The following is a 22,854-nucleotide window of genomic DNA, read 5'->3' as shown; positions in this document are numbered from 1 at the left end:
GAAGTCATCAGGGAGGGGTCTAATTCCAGGAAAGATTCAGAGTTGTTTTTGTTAAAATGTGGAGTTTCTCCTCTGCAATCCAGAGTTATACAACAATGATGTCAGTTAAAGATTGGTAACTCAGATAAATCATGCAGGATACCAACATGATATGACTGACATTTGTATTTCTTTAGGTCTGGCTCTGAAGTCTAAATTGTATATCCCAGTTGTATTAATTATGACATAGGTTCTATTGTTGGCTCTATTAGCCAACAATAGAGGTCCAAAATACCAGTGGCTTAAACAACAGAGGAATTTATTTTTCTCTCAAGTATATGACTGGACTGACAGAGTGGCTCTGCTCCATAGTCACCAAGGCTCCAGGCTCCATCTGTCTGGTGGTTCCACCATCTATAGGAAATTGCTTTGTCTACATATTCCATTAAGCCCCGATGTTCCTATTCCAGGCTATAAGAAGTGAGATGCAACCTAAAAGTTGCATACATTCCTTTTCTGAACATCCCATTGAACAGAAATCAGTGTCCTCATCTAAGTGTGAGGATGGCTGCACAGTGTCTTCATTCAGGGTGGCCATGTACCCATATTAATATTAGGATTCTATTACTTTAGAAGAAGGGGACAATGTAGACAGAAACACCTAGAATTCTCTGCTACACTAGTCATATAGTAATTAGCAAATGTTTCTGCCTCACTGTTATAATAAAACAAATTTACAATTTTGTTTTTTTTTTTTAAAGCATCAAGTATAAACATTAATCATTTGTATAGAGAGCCTGCCTCCATGGGGGACATGATGCCTGAACCCAAGAACCACCTCCTCACAGGTGGATAGAAGAAGAAATACATAGCATGATCAAGCAAAGACTTTAAAAAGCCCAAATTCATAAGGCAAGAGCAACTAGCACAGAGGCCAAAGGCAAAATGAGAATGATGACAAAGAATGAAGAAAAATAATACTAATGTAACATTAAAGTGTGGTATACAAGAGCTAACACACTTGGATTAATCCTGGCTCTGCTACTCACTCATTCTAAGTATGTGATCTTGGACAAGATACCTAGCTTACCTGTGCCCTCTGTACATACAAAACTATTATAATAATAGTTTCCACTGACAGAACTAACTTATCAATAATCTTATGTTATGGCATTGTGGTGAAGAATAAATCAGTTACTAAAGTTCTTAGAACAGTGCCTGGCACATGACAGTATTCAAAAAGTGTTTTATTATTGTCTTATGTTTTGGCTAGGGATGGATATCAGAAAGTCCAGTTTGTGTAGGTTATGTATGTATATAGGTAGGTAGGTAGGTAGGTATTTTTAAAGTAAACTCTATGCCCAATGTGGGGCTCAAACTTATGACGCTGAGATCAAGAGTCACATTCTCTACCAACTGAGCCAGACAGGTGCCCCTCCAATCTAGTTATTTATTCAATCTGTAAATTGTTCACTTTCCTGAAGCAAGGATAATAAATTAGCAGATAATAGTAAAACCGACAAAAGCAAGATTCTTATCCTTGCACATTCTGAAGTGAGACAAAAATAGGATGATAAGATTGTTCCATTTAGTTATTCAGCAAATTCCTCTGAAATAGTTTTCATATACCCAGCACCATGCAAAGTACTTGGAGTTGTTCATCTCATTTATGTGCCTTAACTAGAATGGATTCTATAGTGTAAAATGCAAATAAAATATAAAGGATCATTCTTTTTACCCAGTAAGAAGTCTGGAGGTAGCAGAGCTCATCTAGAATGACTTGGCAATACTACCAATGGACAAGATCCCTTCTCTCTTCCTAGTCTGCCATCATAGTGCTAAATGAGGCACAGTAAGCAAGGTACAGCAGAGCCAGTTTGATCAAATGCCTTGCCAAAACAGGGACCACTATCTTTCCAGCCTCCAACAGGTGGGTCTTTAAAGCCCTCTATCCGAACACTTAGTTTCCCTTCTTACCTGCAGCATTCTGCTTACAGGTACCAAATTTTGTGTCAGTTAGGAGTTGTTTGGCTTTTAATGACAGGGACTCAAACACTAGTGGTTTGATAAATCGTTTCACTTTTGTCAAGTAATGAGAAGCCTGGAGGGAGGTGGTCCAGGGCTGGAAAGAAGGCTTTGCTGTGTTATCAGGGACTTAGGAGCTTCCTATCCTTCTGCTCAGCCATCCAGAGCATGTGCTTGTGGCCACAAGATGACTGATCCTTTGAGCATGGCCTCAGCACTCCTGGCAAGAGAAAGAATGTGAAGGACACAATGTGCCTATCAGCTGAGCACCTATCCATATCCTTTGAAAGGCACATATCCTTTGAAGTGCTACCCAGTGGCTGATAATTCTTTGGATGGAACTATGCCACAAGACCACTGCAGCTACAGAGAGCTTGGAAAATGTGTGTTTTTAGCCAAGTCCAGGCACATTGTCTCTCTGAACTAAGTTGGAGATCCTTCAGTAAACAAAGAAGGTGAGAAAAAATATTGGGTAGGCATCTAGCAGTGACTGTCAGAAACCAATGGTCTATCCAGTGCGGGCCTTCATCTCGCTATAAGGCACCTCTCTCATAAGAGATCATGGCTGCCCTCTAGAAGAAATCCTGCAAAGGACCAACCACAGTCTTGAAAACATCAGATCATTACAAATTTGAATGTATCTTCCCAAACACCTCTTTTGGTAATAAAGATATTTTCAATTTATATAGGATTCTTTCTCTGGTTATTTAACAAGTTAGTAGGATTTAAAAATGTATTAAAATTGCTTCAGATCCATCACTGTCGTGAATGATGTTAGGAAGTATTTGCCAGGAGCCAAACATTTGAACAGCTTTAACCATGGCATCAGAAAAACTACAATTACATTCAGGAAAGAACTGCTTGATGTGTGACATTAAAATGCAGTTCCCCAGGCAACTGAGAGGGAGATACATTCAGTAACAACAGAGCTTCAATGAACTGCTAAGATCTTACAGAATTTGCAACACCTTTTGTTTATTTTTCATTGACACTTAAATTACCACTTGAAAGCATCCGCTGACTAGAAAACAAATCCTCTACTCTGGATAACTAGGAATCTTCCAGAAATAAGTAGCACATTAACTGATAGAGGACATTGGGACAAGGGGACATTCCAGGATGGGATGTGCAGCCTTGCCATCAGACGTGGCTGTGTTGGGGATGGCACTCTTTGCAGAGCACTGCCTCATTCTTTCTGTCATACATGAGTTTGCCAGCCTTTCTTGCTGACTCATACCGCTGCACAGTGCCTGGTCAGGAGCTCAATGCATGGGCATTTAACAGGAAATGTATTCACTGAATAGGTATAATTCTGTACTTCCACGATCAGGGGTTGTACAAAGTGCATTAAATAAGATAATGAACTTGCAGTATTTACACAGCTTTGCCCCAATTACAATCTATTACTGAAAGACCTAAATATTCTTATTGATTCACATTATTTTAATTTCTGATTAATTTTCAGTTAATCATAAGAGATGTCACTAAGCTTTTCTGATCCGAACTAGATTCCCTTGAGTAAATCGATACTTAAATACTCCTTTTCCAAAGGATCTTTCAATAATTAAAATATTCTTTTTGTATTTTAAACAACCTTGCCACTAACAATGGCTAACATATGTCACTCAATTGTTATGTATCTAGTGCTGTTGCTAAACTCTACATGGATAGTCTCACATCCCCATACAAGCCTATGGAGAAAGTCCTATACCACCCATTTTCCAGATGCAGAAATCGAGGCTTTAAGAGGTTAGGAGACTTGCCCATGGTCACTAAGTTGATAATTAATGGAGCCAGGGCATGAACCCACAGAGTGTGACACCACAGGTTGTTTCTTAACCACAACATTACATGACTCTTATTTTTTCTAACTTGTGAGCTTACATAGTTTTACTTTTTAAGGGGCAACAGTCTCTAGAATTTTTCCAAAATCAGTAATAATAAAAAGCAGATATGTTGTAGACATAACAACATCAAAGAACTTGTTGAATGAATAAATGTAAGCTCCTTGAAGGCAGAGTTTTTGTGTCTTTTTTCACTGTTGTATTCCCTGTGCCTTGCACAGAGCCTAACATATAGTAGATGTTCACTGAATATTTGTTGAACGAATAAATGACTCCTGATCTTGATGGTATCATGGGGCCATTGGGGCCATAGCAATGGAACCCCTCTCTGAAGTTTATCAACTCAGTGAGAGCAGATTACAAACTTAATTTTGTTAATCTCTAAAACCACAAATATTTTGCACATTGTGGGTTTTAGACCAGAAAGGGCCCCCTAAACATACTCAGAATTGGATTAAAACCCTGAGAGAACCAGCTCAAAGTGAAAGCATTTGGACTATTTCATGAAACTTTAAATTTCTCCTTGTTGCCTTGGGATTCTCAACCTCAAGGTTCACATCTGGTTTTGGGTCCAATACAGGATAGGGGAAATTGTCTCTAGGGGATCTTTTATTGGTGCCTACTCACATAGACAAGTTTAAATGGAACATGGATAGAAAGAGGTTTGTTGCATTTTACAGAAGGTTTGCAGGTGGTCCTGAGCCAGGGAAGTAATTGAAGGAAGGGATCCCAGGACTGAAGCCCCACTCTCACCCCCATCATCAAACAGACTGAAGAATGCTTCACATCTAGCTCTCTCTATGAATTCACATCTTTAGTACAACTTAGGGTGATGACAGCACGTGTTGCCTGACTTTTTTCATAGCTACCCAGGAAACAGGAACTTGGATTTTGCTTTCCCTACCATATTTCCCATGCTGCAATTAACATGTTACACACCCAGAGGAGAAACATGGCTATAACAGCATTCCCAAATGGCATTTACCTGATTGTCTACCCTGGGCATCAGGATCCAGTCTTCAGTTGGGGTTCCATGTGGCTTATTCTATACTTGGGATTTTAATGGAATTTATAACTGAGCCTATCCTATAGAATGAGAACCACATACAGTTTAGTGGATCGCTGACTATGAATACCACGCAGTGGCATTATAATATGAATTTCCAGTTCTTCAGTAAAAGCTGGTTGAAACCCTTTGCCAAATAGCATCCTATCAGAAATTCTGTTTTTTAAGAAACACTTACATCTACTTTATTTGAATTCAATAGAAGAAAAGGGATCTGAAGCAAATCTGAAGAAATCTATTTCGAAAAATCTGTATTAGGTTTCTCCAGAGAAACAGAACCAATAAAATATATATAGAGAGATATATAAGAGGAGATTTATTATAGGAATTAACTCACGTGGTTATAGTGGCCAAAAAGTCCCACAATCTGCCTTCAGCAAGCTGGAAGGCCAGGAAAGCCAGAGCCATACTTTTAGTCTGAGTCCATAAGGCCTGAGAACGGGTGTAGGATGAGGGGGGCTGATGATATAAGTCCTGATCTGAGTCAGAAAGCCTGAAAACCAGGAGCAGTGATGTCCAATGCCTGAGGGTGGGAGAAGATGGGTGTCTCAGTTCAAGCAGAGAGAGTGAATTTGCCCTTCCTCTGCCTCTTTGTTCTATTCAGGCCCACCACAGATTGGATGATGCCCACCCACTTTGGGGAAGGCAATCTTCTTGACTCAGTTCACCAATTCAAATGTTACTCTCTTCTGGAAACAGCCCCACAGATGAACCCAGAAATGTTTTACCAGATATCTGGGCAAGTTGACACATAAAATTTCTTTGTGGTATTTCTTTAACAATTCCTCTAAAGCTAAAAAAAATGAAGATTTTTTTACTAATATGTTCCAGTTTAAATAATATTAAAACAATTTTTTTAATGTTTATTCACTTTTGAGAGACAGAGTGAGAGTGGGGGAGGGGCAGAGAGAGAGGAAAACACAGGATCTGAAGCAGGCTCCAGGCTCTGAGCTGTCAGCACAGAGCCCACCCGACGTGGGGCTTGAACTCACAAGCTAAGAGATCATGACCTGAGCCGAAGTTGGATGTCCAACCGACTGAGCCACCCAGGCGTCCCACCACCTTAAATAGTATTACTGACCCTTTTTAATGAAGGGTGAAGACTGTGCCCATCTCCCTTTCTTCAATTTTTAGTTTTGGTTAGTTGTATTATTCTTATATTGTCCAGGTTCATACTGTTCATGTTCTGTTCTGTGACAGTGATATTAGGTGTTTTAGCATTGGCTTTATACTTAGAATTGTTTTTATATTTAAAAAATTTAAATTGATTTTATATTTAAATGCTTACCATACCATCTTAATTCTTGAGTTCTTTATTTTGATTATCTCTTAATTAGCAGGATCTCATATCAAGTGATTTTCTCAGTAAGGAACTTATATACACATTGTGTTTTCTGAGTTCATACATGTTTGAGGCAGTGTATCCTTGTCTTTGAATGCTTTCTTGAGTGGGTATAACTTACTTTCCTTAAAGCTATAAAACTTTCTCCTTCAGAAAAAAAATTGTATTGTTTTTTTGGCAATGACTGTTGCTGTGGAAAAACTGGAGGATAGCCTATGTCCTTACTCCCAAACCTTTTTAGGCAATTTGTTGTTTTTGTTTTGTTTTGTTTTGTTTTGTTTTTTTGCATGGATGCTTGAAAAACTCTATCCTTGAAACTGTCCTTATTCTTGAAGTTTATCCAGCTTGGTGTTAAGCATTCTGTCTTAAATTTTTCTAGAAGATATTGTTCTAGAAAATTATATATATATGGATATATATACATATTTTTTGCAAATTGTATTTTAGTTTTTAAGAGGAATATCCTTTTTTATGGAGATATAATTCATATACCATAAAATTTATTCTTTTAATCTGTACAGTTTAGTAGTTTTTAATATATTCACAAAGTTGTGCAAATATCACCACTAATTCCAGAAAATTTTCATTACCCCAAAAAGAAACCCCACACTTATTAGTGGTCACTCCCTAGTCCCATAAGGCCTTGGCAACCACTAATCTGATTTGTCTTGATGCATTTGCTTATTCTAGGTATTTCATACAATAGAATCACACAATATGTGGCCTTTTGCATCGGCTTTTTTCACTTAGTATAATGTTTTCAAGGTTCATCCATGTTATTGGCTATATCAGTACTTCATTTTTATGGCTGAATAATATTCCAGTGTACATGTATATCACAGTTTATCCACTCATTAGTTGATGGACATTTGAGTTGTGTCCACTTTTATTTAATGTTTATTTATTTACTCTGAGAGAAAGAGAGAGAAAGCGCAAGTGGGGGAGGGGTGGAGAGAGAAGGAGAGAGAATCCCAAGCAGACTCCATGCTGTCAGCAAAGAGCCCAATGTGGGGGCTTGATCTCATGACCAGGAGATCATGACCTGAACTGAAATCAAGGGTCAGATGCTCAACCAACCGAGCCACCCAGGCACCCCTGGGTTGTTTCTACTTTTGGGCTATTGTGAATAATGGTGCTATGAACATTCATGTGCAAGTTTTGTACAGGCATGTTTTTGTTACTCCTGTGATTCTACTTGTTGTGGAATTGCTGGGTCGTATGAGAATTCTGTGTTCAACCTTTTGAGGAGCTGCCAGTTTCTTTTTTTTTTTTTTTTAATTTTTTTTTTAACATTTATTTATTTTTGAGACAGAGAGAGACAGAGCATGAATGGGGGAGGGTCAGAGAGAGGGAGACACAGAATCTGAAACAGTCTCCAGGCTCTGAGCTGTGAGCACAGAGCCCGACGCGGGGCTCGAACTCACGGACCGCGAGATCATGACCTGAGCTGAAGTCGGCCGCTTAACCCACTGAGCCACCCAGGCGCCCCGGAGCTGCCAGTTTCTAATGCAGCTGCACTATTTTATATTCCCACTAGCAGTGTATAAGAATTCCAGTTTCTTCACATCCTTTGAAATACTTGTTATCATCTTTTTTAATACAGCCATCCTAGGGGGTGTGAAGTAATATTCACTTAGGCCCTAATTGGCATTTCCCTGATAGCTAATGTTGAGCATCTTTTCATGTGCTTATTGGTCATGTGTATACCTACTTTGGAGAAATGTCAATTCAAATCCTTTGCCCATTTGTATATTAGGTTATTGGTCTTTTTATTGAGTTGTTAGAGTTCTTTATATATTCTAGATACTAGTCCCTTGTTAGATACATGATTTGCAAGTATTTTCTCCCATTCTGTGGGTTATATTTTAAATTTTGGTGAAGCCTAGTTTATCTTTTCTTTTTCCCTTTTTTGCTTCTACTTCGTGAGTCATTTTATTTATTTATTTATTTATTTATTTATTTATTTATTTATGGGCATCTGGTGGCTCAGTTGGTTAAGTGTCCGACTTTGGCTCAGGTCATGATCTCACAATTCATGGGTTTGAGACCCGTGTCAGGCTCTGTGCTGACAGCTCAGAGCCTGGAGCCTCCTTCAGATTCTGTGTCTCCCTCTCTCTCTGTCCCTCCTCTGCTCATGTTATCTCTCTCTCTCTCAAAAATAAATGATAAAAACATTTTTAAAAATGGCCATTTATTTATTTTCTCAAATTTTTATTTACATTCTAGTTAGTTAACATGTAGTGTAATATTGATTTCAGGAGTAGAATTTAGTGATTCATCACTTACATATGACACCCAGTGCTCATCATAACAAGTACCCTCCTTAATACTCATCACCCACTTAGCCCACCTCCCCACCTCCCTCCATCAACCCTTAGCTTGTTCTCTATTGTTAAGAGTCTCTTGTGGTTTGTTTCCCCCTCTTTTTTCCCCCCTTTCCCATATGTTCATCTGTTTTGTTTCTTAAATTCCACATATGAGTGAAATCATATGGTATTTGTCTTTCTCTGACTTATTTCACTTAGCATAATACACTCTAGCTCCATCCACATCATTGTGAATAGCAAGATTGCATTTTTTGATGGCTGAATAGTATTCCATTGTGTATCTATACCACATCTTCTTAAAATTTTTTTTTAATGTTTATTCATTTTTGGGAGACAGAGAGAGACAGAGAGCAAGTGGGGTGGGGCAGAGAGAGAGAGAGAGAGAGAGAGAGGGGGGGAGAAGAAAGAGACATACACATAATCCAAAGCAGGCTCCAGGCTCTGAACTGTCAGCACAGAGCCCAACACAGGGCTTGAACTCACAAACTGTAAGATCATGACCTGAACTGAAGTTGGATGCTTACCCGACTTAGCCACCCAGGTGCCCCTATACCACATTTCTTTATCCACTCATTAGTCAATGGATACTTGAGGTCTTTCCATAGTTTGACTATTGTTGGTAATGCTGCTATAAACATCAGGGTGTATGTACCTCTTTGAATTTTTATATTTGTATCCTTTGGGAGTGCAATTGCTAGGTTTTAGGGTAGTTCTATTTCTAATTTTTTGAGGAACCTCCATAGTGTTCTCCAGAGGCTGAAGCAGTTTGCATTCCTACCAACAGTGTAAGAGGGTTCACCTTTCTCTGTATCTTCACCACATGTCATTTCCTGTGTTGTTCATTTTAGCAATTCTGACAGGTATGAGATGGTATCTTATTGTGGTTTTGATTTGTATTTCCCTGATGATGAGTAATGTTGAGCATCTTTTCATTCTGTGTCATTTCTAATTAGCTGATCCAAGGTCATGAAGATTTATGCCTATGTTTTATTCTAAGCACTTTATAATTTTTGCTGTTACATTTAGGCCTTTGATCTATTTTGAGTTAATTTTTGTATATGATGTGAGATAGTGATCCAACTTCTTTTTTTTTAAAGTATAGTTGACATGCAATGTTATATTAGTTTCAGGTGTATAACATAGTGAACTCATAATTCTATACATTAGACAATGCTCATCATATAACTGTAGTTACCATTTGTCACCATATGTTATTAGAATATTACTGACTTGGAGCGCTTGGCTGGCTTAGTTGGTAGAGCATGCAACTCTTGATCTTGGGGTCATGAGTTTGAGCCCCATGTTGGGTGTAGAGCCTACTTAAAAAAAAGAAGGGGCACCTCAGTGGCTCAGTCAGTTGAATGACTGATTCTTGATTTTGGCTCAGGTCATGATCCCAAGGTTGTGGGATTGAGCCCCACGTTGGGCTCTGCACTGAGTGTAGAGCCTGCTTGACATTTTTTTTCTCTCTCTCCCTCCTTCTGCCCCTTTCCCCTGCTCACACTCCCTCTCTAAAATAAAAAAAGTAAAGAATATTACTGACTATATTCCCTACACTGTATTTTTCTTCCTTGTAATTTATTTATTTTATAACTGGAAGTTTATACCTCTTAATCCCCTTCAACTATTTCACCCATCTCCCCACCACCAAGTTCTTTCTTTTGCTACATGCAAGAGGGTATCCAATTGTCCCAGTATCATTTGTTGAAAAGACTCCTTACCCTGTTTAATCATCTTGGCACTCATTTTGAAAATCAACTGCGTATAAATATAAGGGTTTATTTCTAGTACAGAAATCTGCTTGTATCATATTTTTGACTATAGTCCCTCCCATTTGTTGAGTTCTCTATTTCAAGAACCCTAATTATTCTTATGCTGGATCATCTTTGTCTTCTCTAATAGCTCTTATCTTTGTCTCTTATTCTGCATTCATTCACCTGCCTTTCTCCATGTCAGTAATTAATTTTTTTAAGGTTTTTTATTTTATTTTTTATTTTTATTTTTATTTATTATTAGTTTTTTGTTTTGTTTTGTTTTTTGAGAGAGAGAGCATGCATGAGTAGGGGAGGAGTAGAGAGAGAGGGGAGAGATAGAATCCCAAGCAGGTTCTGCACTGTCAGCCCAGAGTCCCATGCAGAGCTCAAACCCACAAAATGTGAGATCATGACCTGAGTTGAAATCAAGAGTCAGATGCTTAACCGACTGAGCTACCCATGTACCCCTATTTTTTTACTTTTTGAGAGAGAAAGAGAGACAGAGAGAGAATCCCAAGCAGGCTTCATGCCTAGTGTGGAGTCCCACATGGGGCTTGATCTCATGACCATGAGATCATGACCTGAGTCAAAACCAAGAGTTGGCCGTCCAGGTGTCCCAGTAATTAAATTTTTAACAGTGTCTATTTTATATATAGTTCTTTTAAATAAATTCCATAATAATGATGGTCCTCAATATATTTCCTTAGATCTGTAACTCCTTTTTCAATTTTATTATCTTGGTTTTTTTTATCATATTGAACCCATGTTTTTATTAATTTGTTTTATAGCATAAAACATTTGTGAGCAATTTGCTTCTGTTCCATGAGCTTTACTTCCTACTCAGTTGCACTCTTTATGTTTGTGTCTTCTTTGTGCTGTTTTATTTCCGCCCTTGTTTAGTTTAGTTTGGCTGTTACACGTTTGCATGGTTGCCATGTTATTTCTCTGTTCTATCCATTCCTGATATTATTGAGGGTGACTTCTTTGTGTTTCCCATTATTGCAGAAGCTCATTTGCTTTGCTGACTCTGCTACAGTTGGGGACTTGAGGTGACTGTAATATATCCTTTCTTCTATAAGGGATTATGAAGGTTGGGACAGTGTTCATCTGTGGTAGAGTGTACTCTTCCTTAGTATCCCTGTTTTTAGCACGTGGTAGTTCTTTTGAAATGGTATCTAAGATCCCCTGCCAGGAATATGTGACATTTGGGGTATGTCTACCCTACCCTTGTGAGGTACCTTTGGGCTTTGGACAGTTTCCTCAAGTCAGCGTGGAGCCCTTGATCCTTCCTTCCATCTCAGAGACTCAGCTCAGTGTTTGTGTTCTTCCATTTTCTCTCCAAAAGTTGTCCCATTCCTCCTCAGTCAGAAGAGAAGAAAGATAAAGGCCTCAATTTAGTTTGCTTCTCCTGACATTTGAGGGATTTCGTGAGACATCTCAGGATTGCACTGATTCCATAGTCCTATTTCTGGAAGTTAGGAGTGGAATAAGGACACTTTTCCTGTGTGTTTTTCCACCTTATGCAAGAATATCCTCTAAAGTTTGAATCTCAAATATACAATCACCATCAAGTGTATTTAAAGAAATTTCCTTTTTTCCAGTTACCATTGACAGATTCCTAACATTAGTTCCCTGCTACCCTTGGCAAGTGACTATATATTTCTATAGCCCTGCAGTATTCAATCTCTGATACTGTGGATCTCACTCATCTGTTTCTCTGTTCTGCTACTTTCCCAAAAGCGGGAGAATTAAAAAAAAAAAAATTCCTTGGCCTTTTGATACAAAGCAACTCCCAGGTTGGGTCCAAGGTGAAAATGGGTCCCTTACTGGGTTAGATACATACATGCCATTACAATTCCTGCTTGAGAATGCACATAGTTTTACTGTTGCACTTTTTTGTGCTAATAAATTCTGGGAACATGTCCCTCCTATTTTAGTTTATTCCTCTTTTTTCTCTCATTTCCACTTGTAACTACCCCTGCCAAGTACCTACATTTCACTGTTAAACTGTTTATATAAAGGTGATTTTAAAGTTTCCTTATATTACCTCTGGGCATTTGGCTGAAAGGCATTGCCTCCATTTTACAACTAATTATATTATCGAACAAATCTGGAGATTTTGCATTATTTGGCAACAAAAGTGCTAATGCTTCAGTAGCAGTGTTTATAAGAAAATGTTAATTTTTAGGGTAAAAATTTAATTAGAAGTTGTCTTTGGGGAATATGATATTAGTTAACGTTCACAAATGTTTTTAAAGGAAGGAAAAAGATTGCCACTAAAAATTAAAAAATTCTTACTGAAAGCGTCTTCATTGAATCCCTCCATTTAAAAAAGTACCTCACTTGGTATCTTTCTTTTCATTTGTTAAATACAAGGCCATTCTTTTTTTTTCTTAATGTTTATTTTTGAGAGACAGAGATAGAGCACAAGCAGGGAGGGACAGAGAAACAGAGGGAGACACAGAATCTGAAGCAGGCTCCATGTTCTGAGCTGTCAGCACAGAGCCCCACTTGGGGCTCAAACGTGAGATCATGACCTGAGCCAAAGTCAGACGCTCGACCAACTGAGCCACCCAGGTACCCCTACAAGACCATTCTTTAACGCTGTCTGCAGCTATGCTGAAGCAGTTTGAGACCCAGTGGATAACTCTGACCAGGAAATATCAGTGGACAGTGGGCAGTGCATTTACAGGGAAAAAGTGTTGCAAGAATTTGATGGGGGGGGGGCAGGGGGGACTTACAAAAATGTTAGCAGAATGACAAAGAGGTTTTCCAAGAGATGGTCATGTTTCTTGATTTATGTATCTTGGTCTTTAATGTATGTAGAAATTCAACAATTATCTTTAAAAGGCACATTCGCCCAAATACTTCTATTTTAGACTAAAGGTGCTGAGGAGGCCAAGTAATTTCCATATTTCCCTCCTTGATGTTAACAACAGGGCTACGCCTGTTCCAATAATACTAATTAATAATTATAATATTAACAAATAATTAATACATATAAATAAGTAATAATATTAATAAATATAATCATCATAAAATATGATATAATACTGATATTATATATCAGTATAGAATAATTTCAAGGGCTTCCCTCCTGGTTCGTCTGATTCTAAGCTGTTCAAATACCTGTATATATGTCAGAAAGTCAGCATGAGAAACTCTGGAGCAAATCATGTTAATAATTTGACACATGTTTAAAACCTACCTTTGGCATTAAGAAATAATCCCCCCAGCGAGGGGGGATAAAAAGCCCATTAAAAAACCCCACATTTTTTAATCTTAAAGAAAACAGTCAAAGGTGATGTCACTGGTTACGAGTCCAGTTGATCAATAACGTTTCACAATTTGTACCAACATCAGGGGAAAGGAGCTTAGCACGTCACTCCAAAATGATCAGTACCAAATACCCACAGAACGCAAATGGGTTTTTAATGAAAGTCCTAACTTTTCCTCGCTTACAAATCAATTCTTCTCCAGGGCCAAAGTTCTGGCCATCACAAATGCCATCCTCCTAGATACAGGGACTCACGTAAGGTCCACTTGGTGCAACACTCTCCCTCAGAGCAGCGAGTGGGTTCTCGTAGGTGGCAGGTGCGTTGGCCATATTTTAAACTAACGAACGCAAGAGTGTCATGTCATATTATTCTCTCGCCCTAAAAGCGTAAGAGTTGGTTTCCTTACCGACAGCTTAACGCAGTCTTTTCCCCGGCGAGCCCACCTGTTTGGTCATCTCTCCTACAGCGAGGGGACACGAGCACTTCTGAGCAGCATTCTCTTTGCCGAAGAGGAGAGGGCTCGCCGGGCGCCCGGAGCGTGCATCCCCCAGCCTAGGTTCCAGCACTCGACATCTGCCTCCGTCCGGATTCGGTTCGCGCCGCCACAACCCGAGGGATGCAACCCCCTCCTCCCGGCTGGCGCGGGTCTGCTCCACTGCCCCCGGCGGCTGCCTTTCCGGAGCTCGCGGGGTCGAGCCCCGCTTGCGCCCAGCCCGCGGGACCGCCCCCTCTCGGGCGCGGGGCAGAGGACGGGCGAGGGGGCGGGGCGAGCGCCGTGACGCGCGTAGGCTCCGGCCAATGGGAACGCTTCGCGGCGCCGCCAGAGCCTCCAGCCCATAAAAAGGAGGCACCGCCGCGCTTCCTAGCCTTCAGCTGTCCCTGGCTTGAAGAGTGTTTCAGGCTGGTCGCCTACTTTCCTCAGGTGATCCCGGCCACAGCCTATTGCCTGCGGCCGCCGGTGCAATTTACTTGCAGTCCCCGAAGAGTCCCAGAGTCCCTCCGAAGCGGCAGCGGCAGGTCCATGGAGAAGGGTCCGGTGCGGGCGCCGGCCAAGCCGCGGGGTGCCAGGTGCAGTAATGGGTTCCCCGAGGGGGAGTCGCCGCGACCGGGGCCGAGCGGGCCGGCCGAGAAGCCGCCGCGGCCGGAAACCAAGAGCGTCCAGCCGGCGGACGGCTGGAAGGGTGAACGGCCCCGCAGCGAGGAGGATAATGAGCTGAACCTCCCCAACCTGGCGGCCGCCTACTCGTCTATCCTGCGCTCGCTAGGAGAGGACCCCCAGCGGCAGGGACTGCTCAAGACGCCCTGGAGGGCGGCCACAGCCATGCAGTTTTTCACGAAGGGCTACCAGGAGACCATCTCAGGTCAGTGCGCCCGCCCGCGGCGTGGGCGCGGGCTGCTCTGGCTTGCGGGGCGCCGAGTAGGTGGCGGCGGGAGGCGCGCGCCGGCTCCGGGAAGTTTCCGGAGTTGCTTCACTCTTGGCGGAGTGAACCGAGTGCTGTCCCTTCCGCACCCCGCCTTCTGCGCTGGCCCCGCTGGAGAGAGCCCTGCGCGGGACGCATTTCTGGCGCCCAGGGAGGCAGCAGCCTCTCCTCCCCAAGGGTCCGCGCAGCAGTCCTTGCGGGGTCCTCCCTGCCTTGCGCGCAGCCGTCTCCTTGAGCCTCGGGGCGCTGGGACCGCGGTCACTGAGCTCCCTGCCAGGTGGGCGGCTGGAGCCCCTTTTGCCTGAGCGTCCAGGGCCGGATGCTTGAAGCACGTGCTGGACCCACACTTGCCAGGATTAGGATCACCTGGCGCTTGCGGAAGGGAGGGCTTCCCAGGTCTTTTTCTCGAGGTCTCACTCTTTGATAGATCTGGGGTGAAACTTCGGCTTCGTCTGCTTGGAGGCTGGGGGTGATCCTTTGTGGCAAACTCAGAGATCCGCACTCTCACTGACTTGCCAGGGGGCACCCGGGTCTTCGGAAAGGTGTAGTTTGTGTCCACATCAAGTTAACTCCATCTCAGGATGCTCCCAGGGTTTGAGGCGTGAGGTTTCTCGGGCTAGTTTGCTGTTTGAAGCCCCGCCCCCACTGTAAAAGCTCAAAAGCCATAGAGCTCTTCCCTGGGAGTCGGGAAGGTTTGCTGAGCTCTGGGACCCGGAATCGGAGTACCTCTAAGCCGGGTTTGCCCAATGCTATCCGTGCTTGAGGCGGGTCAGGCTTTCACCCAGAAGGCCAGAAAGCTGTAGGGGATGGGTAGGGAGAATGGAAAATGAGGACTTCACTGCTTATTTGCTGGGTGAACGGTGTTGGTCTTCACAAAAGAGAAAGATATAGTCTGACTTCTGCAACTGGGACCAAGGACGTTGTTTTCCAGTTCAAATCTTCTGTGCCTCTTAGTGACATTTATTTATTTGGCCTGAGAAGTCTCTGCCTTCATCATGTCTCAAGGAATAACAGTGCTGCTTTGCAAAGTAACTCCCTGTCCCTGTTATTTTCTTGATCAAGTATCCGGCGACTCACCCAGTAGATCCTGGGAAGGACAAAGTTATTTTTTGCCCAGTCTTCCACACCCCAAAGGAAGGGTGGGAAATCAGTGAGAGAGGGGTGGGGCCCCAAAAGGAAATGATACTACACACTAAAGCCAAGAAATGGGCCTCTAGTTCTGTGTCCAAGTTCACTTTTTTACCTCTTGATGGAAAAATTTCCGAGACTCAAGAGCAGAATTTCAAAATGCAGAGACTGAAGAATAAGCAGTCTGCATTTGGTGAATATTCTGTCATTCGGTGATCTTCCACAAGGTAATGAAGAAACCTCTTTTAGGGTCTTGCTCATTCTGTCTCTTGTGGACACTGAATACAGTCTCCTCCATAACACGGGTCAGACTTTGGGAATCTCTCCAAATTCACAGGAGGGGTTTCTGACTCCAAAGACAGGTCACAATTACCTAACCCACAAGGTTTATTTAAACAAATGGTGAGCAGAAGTTTGTTTCATGAGCCGTAGGGCTAATGAATCCAAAGAACACTTCCGTATACCTTAGAAAATTGTTTCAGTAAAATGTTAATTTATTACTTAAAAACGTCTCTGGACCTAGAGACAGAAAGTAGATTAGGGGTTGCCCAGGCCTGGGGAGGAGGATAGAATGGGGAGTGGCTACTTAATGGGTTTCCTTTTGGGGTTATGAAAATGTTCTGGAACTAGAGAGGTGGTGATATTTGTACAACATTGTGAATGTACTAAATGCCACTGAACCGTACGCTTTAAAATGGTTAAAATGATGAATTTTATGTGTATTTTACCATAATGAAAAAAGTCCACAGACCATTTAAGAATTATTACCAGCCATTAATTGAATATTTTGATGCTTTAAGTGCTTTCTGTGGAGAGTCTTGGTTAATCCTTAGTTTTGAGATAAACACTGTTCTCTTATCCCCATGATAAAGACCTTGAGGTAGAGAGGTTGACAGCTTCAAGTGGTAGGGCTGGTGTTTGAATTCCCACAGCCTGAATGCCGAACTCTTACTTCCTTTCTTATGTTGCTATCTTGTGTCTTATCTACTAAGTATTTCAAACTGTGAGTTGTGACCTAACCATTGGGTTACCAGCACTAAAAAAAGGTGAAGTAGGGCCGCGTGGGTGGCTCAGTTGGCTAAGCACCCGACTCTTGATTTCAGCTCAGGTCATGATCTCACAGTTCACGAGTTCAAACCCTGTATCCAGTTCTGCACTGATAGCTCAGAGCTTGCTTGGGATTCTGTCTCCCTCTCTCTCTATGCCCCTCTCCTGCTTGCTGTCTCTCTCAAAATAAATTTTAAAAAAACTTAAAAAAATAGGTGGAGGGGCGCCTGGGTGACTCAGTCAGTGTAGCATCTGACTTCGGCTCAGGTCACGATCGATCTCATGGTTTGTGAATTCGAGTCCCACATCGGGCTGGATGCTGTCAGTGTGGAGCCTGCTTCGGAATCTCTGTCCGCCCCCCTCCCCCAGTCCCTCCCCTTCTCTGCCCCTCTCCCTACTTGCGTTCTCTCTCTCAGTAATAATAAACATTTAAAAAAAATGAAGTAGGTGGAGTAGAATGGGAAAGATGCGTTTATAACATGAAGTAAGGATACAAGTTGTGAGGAGCTTCTGAGTCCGCTTTAGAGGTATATTTTTTTGGTGTGTACTGGCTCCAGATGTTAATATATTTCTGAACTGTGGGTTGTGGTCAAAAGTTTGAAAGCCTCTAAGGGATCATACTTAAGGAATTAACATCTATTTCTTAGAGGTACAGAAGACGGAGAGGAGAGGACAATGAGGATGATGCTGAACTTAAAGGAATAAACTTCAAATGGCAGTGGTCCAGATCGTGGGCCAGCCTAGGTGGGAGAGAGAAGGAAGGAGACTTTTAAGTCTGTAGCAAATATGGCAGAGACTAATAAAACAATTCTGCACAATCTCTAATTTTTATTTCTTTAGAGAGCATAAGTCAGTGACTACTAGAAATTGTTTTGGATAGAAACAAACTTCTTTCAAACTCTCACTTTTATATGCTTGTAAACAAGATACTCTGTATTTTTATATCTGTCTATATTAATTCCTGGTTAATGGTATTGACTTCAGTGTTGTAAAATAGAAAATTCCCCAAATTATTCTCCGAATTATTTTTTGTTTCTCCTGAGTGGACCGATGCTAAATTCTGGTGTTCTGGGGAATTTGTCATTTCTCCCTGCACTGCCCCTTCTCTCCATGACCTTTCCTCTACATTCCAGTGTGTACCTTACCATGGGTACATCTTTGATCAGCGGGGATGGGACTATGTGAGGGTTGTGCAAGCCTCCTGGTTATTGTTCACCACTGGGCTTTAACTTGTAGCCTGGGAGGGAGTTCTGAAAGAGATACTGTCACCTCTCCCAGAAACTGGCTCTCTCTTGAATCTGGCATCACATGGTGATTCTTAGACCAGTTCATCTTTATCTGTTGCTGTCCCATTTCCATTTAACCACATCCTAGTTTTTGTATGTATTCAGAGTTTAGCTTGATGATGTCTCCTTTCTCAATAAGGGATCTTTCCTATATTTTACTCAGAACCTTAATTACATTGGAGGCTCTACTATTCTCTGGGGTTCTTGGTCGTCTTGTCCCTGTCTGTGTCTGACCCTTTCTATTCCCTGTGCCCTCCTGGGTGTAAATGGCAATAATTCTTAAAATAACATTATCTACTAAAGGTTAAGTGCATGTAACTTGTCCCATCAATTGTCCTCTTTATGAATTTATGAGAACACTCAAGAGTCTTGACTCTTCTGTCACATTTTTAGTTAAAGTAGGTTTTAGCTTGTCTTATCCAGGATGCCAAAGCAGTTTTTATAAATCAAGTTGACCGTGTCCCAAATTTTGAGCATGTGTATAATGTAGCATGAGGAGATGGTACCACAGGTGATGAACTTCTTAACCCGCCAGGGTTGAGGAGTCTTGTCCCTGCCTCAATCATTTTCACTGCAAGATGATATATATTCCTTAAAGATAACACAAGGCAATTAGATACTTTGTTTATACAAAAATGAGTCTTAGCCACTTCGTGCTGAATGTGCTTAGCACTTAGAAAAGTTTTTGTTTTTTTTCTTTTTGAATCATAGATTTTTGTGATTTAACAAATCAGACTGATGAAGAACTAAAAATTGTAACAATTTATAAGGTATGAATGGGGACAGAAAGTCAAATTTTTTATTATCCCTCCCATATCGTGGGTGAAAGGTGAGTTTACATCCCAAGTTTGAAAGTATATTAAAGAGGGGCGCCTGGGTGGCGCAGTCGGTTAAGCGTCCGACTTCAGCCAGGTCACGATCTCGCGGTCCGTGAGTTCGAGCCCCGCGTCGGGCTCTGGGCTGATGGCTCAGAGCCTGGAGCCTGTTTCCGATTCTGTGTCTCCCTCTCTCTCTGCCCCTCGCCCGTTCATGCTCTGTCTCTCTCTGTCCCAAAAATAAATAAACGTTGAAAAAAAAATTAAAAAAAAAAAAGAAAGTATATTAAAGAAAACTTAATCTCATCATTGAGGTGCTATTTTTGGATGTATGTAGTTCATCTAAATCTTGATTCACGGGGCGCCTGGGTGGCGCAGTTGGTTGAGCGTCCGACTTCAGCCAGGTCACGATCTCGCGGTCCGTGAGTTCGAGCCCCACGTCAGGCTCTAGGCTGATGGCTCAGAGCCTGGAGCCTGCTTCCGATTCTGTGTCTCCCTCTCTCTCTGCGCCTCCCCCGTTCATGCTCTGTCTCTCTCTGTCCCAAAAATAAATAAACATTGAAAAAAAAATTAAAAAAAAATAAAATAAATCTTGATTCACTAATGATTTTTGTTTTATTTTGCTAATGAATACTTATGTAGGACTTAATTCTGTTTATTGCCAGAAAGAGTACTATGAATAAAGAACTAAAAATAATGAGGCTGTTGGAATATATGACTGGAATTGGGGAGTAGTCAAAGTTGATTAAAGCTGTTAAGAAGTCATTGGGGGTGCCTGGATGGCTCAGTTGGTTAAGCGACTCTTGATTTTGGCTTAGGTCATGATCTCCTGGTTTGTCAGATCTAGCCCCTTGTCGGGCTCTGTGCTGACAGCGTTGGGATTCTCCCTCTCTCTCTGCCCCTCCCTTGCTCACACTCTCCCCCTCTCTCAAAATAAATAAATAAACATTAAAGGGGAGCCTGGGTGGCTAAGTTGGTTAAGTTCAGCTGAGGTCATGATCTCAGGGTTCATGAGTTTGAGCCCCTTATCGGGCTTTCTGCTGTCTGCTGCCCACTTCGGAGCCTCTGTCTCCCTCTCTCTGCCTCTCTTTCTCTGCCTCTCTCTGTCTCTCTCAAAAATAAATAAACATTAAAAAAAAAATGAGCATGTTTTTAAAAAGCCATTAAGAAGTCATTGAGAATAGACGGGAAAAACTTGCCCTAATGGTTTCTTTTAAAAATATATTATCTAGGGGCGCCTGGGTGGCGCAGTCGGTTAAGCGTCTGACTTCAGCCAGGTCACGATCTCGCGGTCCGTGAGTTCGAGCCCCGCGTCAGGCTCTGGGCTGATGGCTCGGAGCCTGGAGCCTGTTTCCGATTCTGTGTCTCCCTCTCTCTCTGCTCCTCCCCCGTTCATGCTCTGTCTCTCTCTGTCCCAAAAATAAATAAACGTTGAAAAAAAATTTTTTTAAAAATAAAAAAATATATATTATCTATAAACAATTTTTCTGGCCTTGGAGAAAAAAAAAATCCCTATACATACCTTTAAATACCAAACAAAGCCATCAAATTAATACTTCTCTTAGTTTCATTGGCTGACACAAAGTATCACAAATTGGGATGTTTAGAACTGTGAGACAATAGAGCTCTGTTATTTAGAGGCTAGAAGTCCAAAATCAAGGTGTGGGTGCATCCATACTCCCTCTGAAAATTGTAGTGGGGAGAACTTTCTTGCCTCTGCCCAGCTTCTGGTGGTAGCTATCAATCCTCAGTGTTTGTCTGCTCGCATTATTCTAATCCCTGCCTCTGTTGCTGTCCAAATTCTCCTCTTTTAAAGATACCAGTCACCTAGGACTGAGTCCACTGTAGTCTAGTATGCCCCGTCTTAGTTACAGTAATTGCAGATGTAATTAGCTTATTTCCATATAAGTCATATTCTGAGGTATGAGGGTTTAGGATTTCAAGGTATCTTTTTGGGGAGGGAACACAATTCAACCTATACCTATACCAGTGCTAAATATGATTATTCAAAAGACTGGCAATTTTACAGTTTCAATTAACAAATTTGCTGAGTGCCAGGCCCCGCACTGAATGCTAGGAACACAGGATGAGTGTCTGCCCTTATGGAATTTACAATCTTTTGGACAAAAACAGATATTCATCAGAATCACCTGTGTGTGTGTGTGTGTGTGTGTGTGTGTGTGTGTGTGTGTGTGTGATTACTGATAGAGGGATGTAAGGATAAAGAGTGCTCAAGGAGAGCACTTAGCAGAGGAGTTTATCTGTGTTGGGAGATAGAAGCAGGGAAGCCTGAGCTGACATCTGAATAACAACAGACACTGCTGAGGATTTAACTAGGTGCTGAGTCCTTGACATGCATAACCTTTGTTGCCTTCACAAGAGCCCTAGGGGGTAGGTGATATTATTCCCATTTTATAGGTAAGGAAACTGAAATTACAGAGAGGACCTGTCCAAGATCCTATCTTGAAAGTAGCAGTGTTGGGAGGATGATAGAGAATAAGAGTCCTAATCTCTGACATTCTGTTTAATTTTATTAATAATATTTTACTGATTTATTTAACTCCCCCTTACCCCCTTCCCTCTCCTTTTTAAAAAATTGCTGTTTTCTTTGTTCAGCTCTTGAAACTCCTTCATGGCTGGGTATTCCCGCACTGATTTATTTGCAGTATACCCCTGTAATTTGATCCCAGTATTAGGTTGAGCCAGACTGCAGTATTAAAATTTGCCAGGAGAGGGCAACTATCTAATCTTTGATGAATCTTAGATTATGAGTCCTGGATTATATGAACCATTCCTAATTCCCGTTTATATAAATGAATACATTCCCTACGGTTCTACATTCTCTATTCAGTTTGTGGTAATTAGGGGATAATTTGGATTGGGCTGATCAAAGATTTTGTGAACTGAGGTAAATTTGTTATAGTCAGGGCTGAGAGGACATTTACTCACTAGAATTTTGTCTGATTATAGCCTCAGTAGCAGTTTTTTAAAAGACTCTTTTGCGGAAGAGGGACTGTTTGTACTCATTATTGAATCCCTAGCAAATTGCCCAGCACATGTGGACGACTTGATGAATGTTTGAATTTATTTCATAAAGACAAAGGCCCCTTCTTAACTCTTATCTTTCTTCTACAATGCTCAGACATAGGTGCTCCATAATACTGGCTGTTTTATACACTAAAGAAAAATGCAGAGGATTTTTCTTTATGAAAGAAGCTACAAGTTATTCCGACTGCATCTCTTGAATACTTTAGGCCAGAGGACACCCTTTAGACATATTGTAGAGTCATAGAGTCCTGCACCTACAGAAACTCACCTGTTTGGTGAGGTAACTGTTACAGTCAACCAACATATTATTTCAAGGTATTGAAGTGACTGGCCTGTTTCCCTGGCACATAAAAATTATCATGAGGAAGGATCTCTAGAAAATCTGTCAGGATTGTAACCAGTTTTTAAGATATTATATAAGTGTTCAAATGTACACAAAATTAGGATAACATAACGAGCTGACTGCCAAGTGCCTTTTACGTAGCCTCAACTGT

General features: G+C 41.4%; 1 protein-coding gene and 1 long non-coding RNA gene across 4 annotated transcripts in view; one reads left to right on the top strand and one right to left on the bottom strand.

Annotated features, from left to right (window-relative positions):
• The window catches only part of LOC115516482, a 60,435-nt gene extending 46,152 nt beyond the window's left edge, over window positions 1–14,283 (bottom strand). Inside the window, exon 1 of the long non-coding RNA XR_003969560.1 lies at window positions 14,022–14,283. This is a non-coding gene — a long non-coding RNA (uncharacterized LOC115516482). The remainder of the gene's footprint in view (window positions 1–14,021) is intronic.
• A 217-nt stretch (window positions 14,284–14,500) lies between these two features.
• The window catches only part of GCH1 (GTP cyclohydrolase 1), a 49,398-nt gene continuing 41,044 nt past the window's right edge, over window positions 14,501–22,854 (top strand). For all 3 annotated transcript variants that reach the window (XM_030319162.1, XM_030319160.1, XM_030319159.1), the window contains exon 1: window positions 14,501–14,976. In XM_030319162.1, the coding sequence (XP_030175022.1) occupies window positions 14,637–14,976 (340 nt within the window). In that variant the 5' untranslated portion in view covers window positions 14,501–14,636. The remainder of the gene's footprint in view (window positions 14,977–22,854) is intronic.

This window comes from Lynx canadensis, chromosome B3, assembly GCF_007474595.2.
Source record: "Lynx canadensis isolate LIC74 chromosome B3, mLynCan4.pri.v2, whole genome shotgun sequence".
Lineage (NCBI taxonomy): Eukaryota > Metazoa > Chordata > Mammalia > Carnivora > Felidae > Lynx > Lynx canadensis.
The sequence above is the reverse complement of the archived record's forward strand: the minus strand, read 5'-3'. Positions and strand labels throughout refer to the sequence as shown.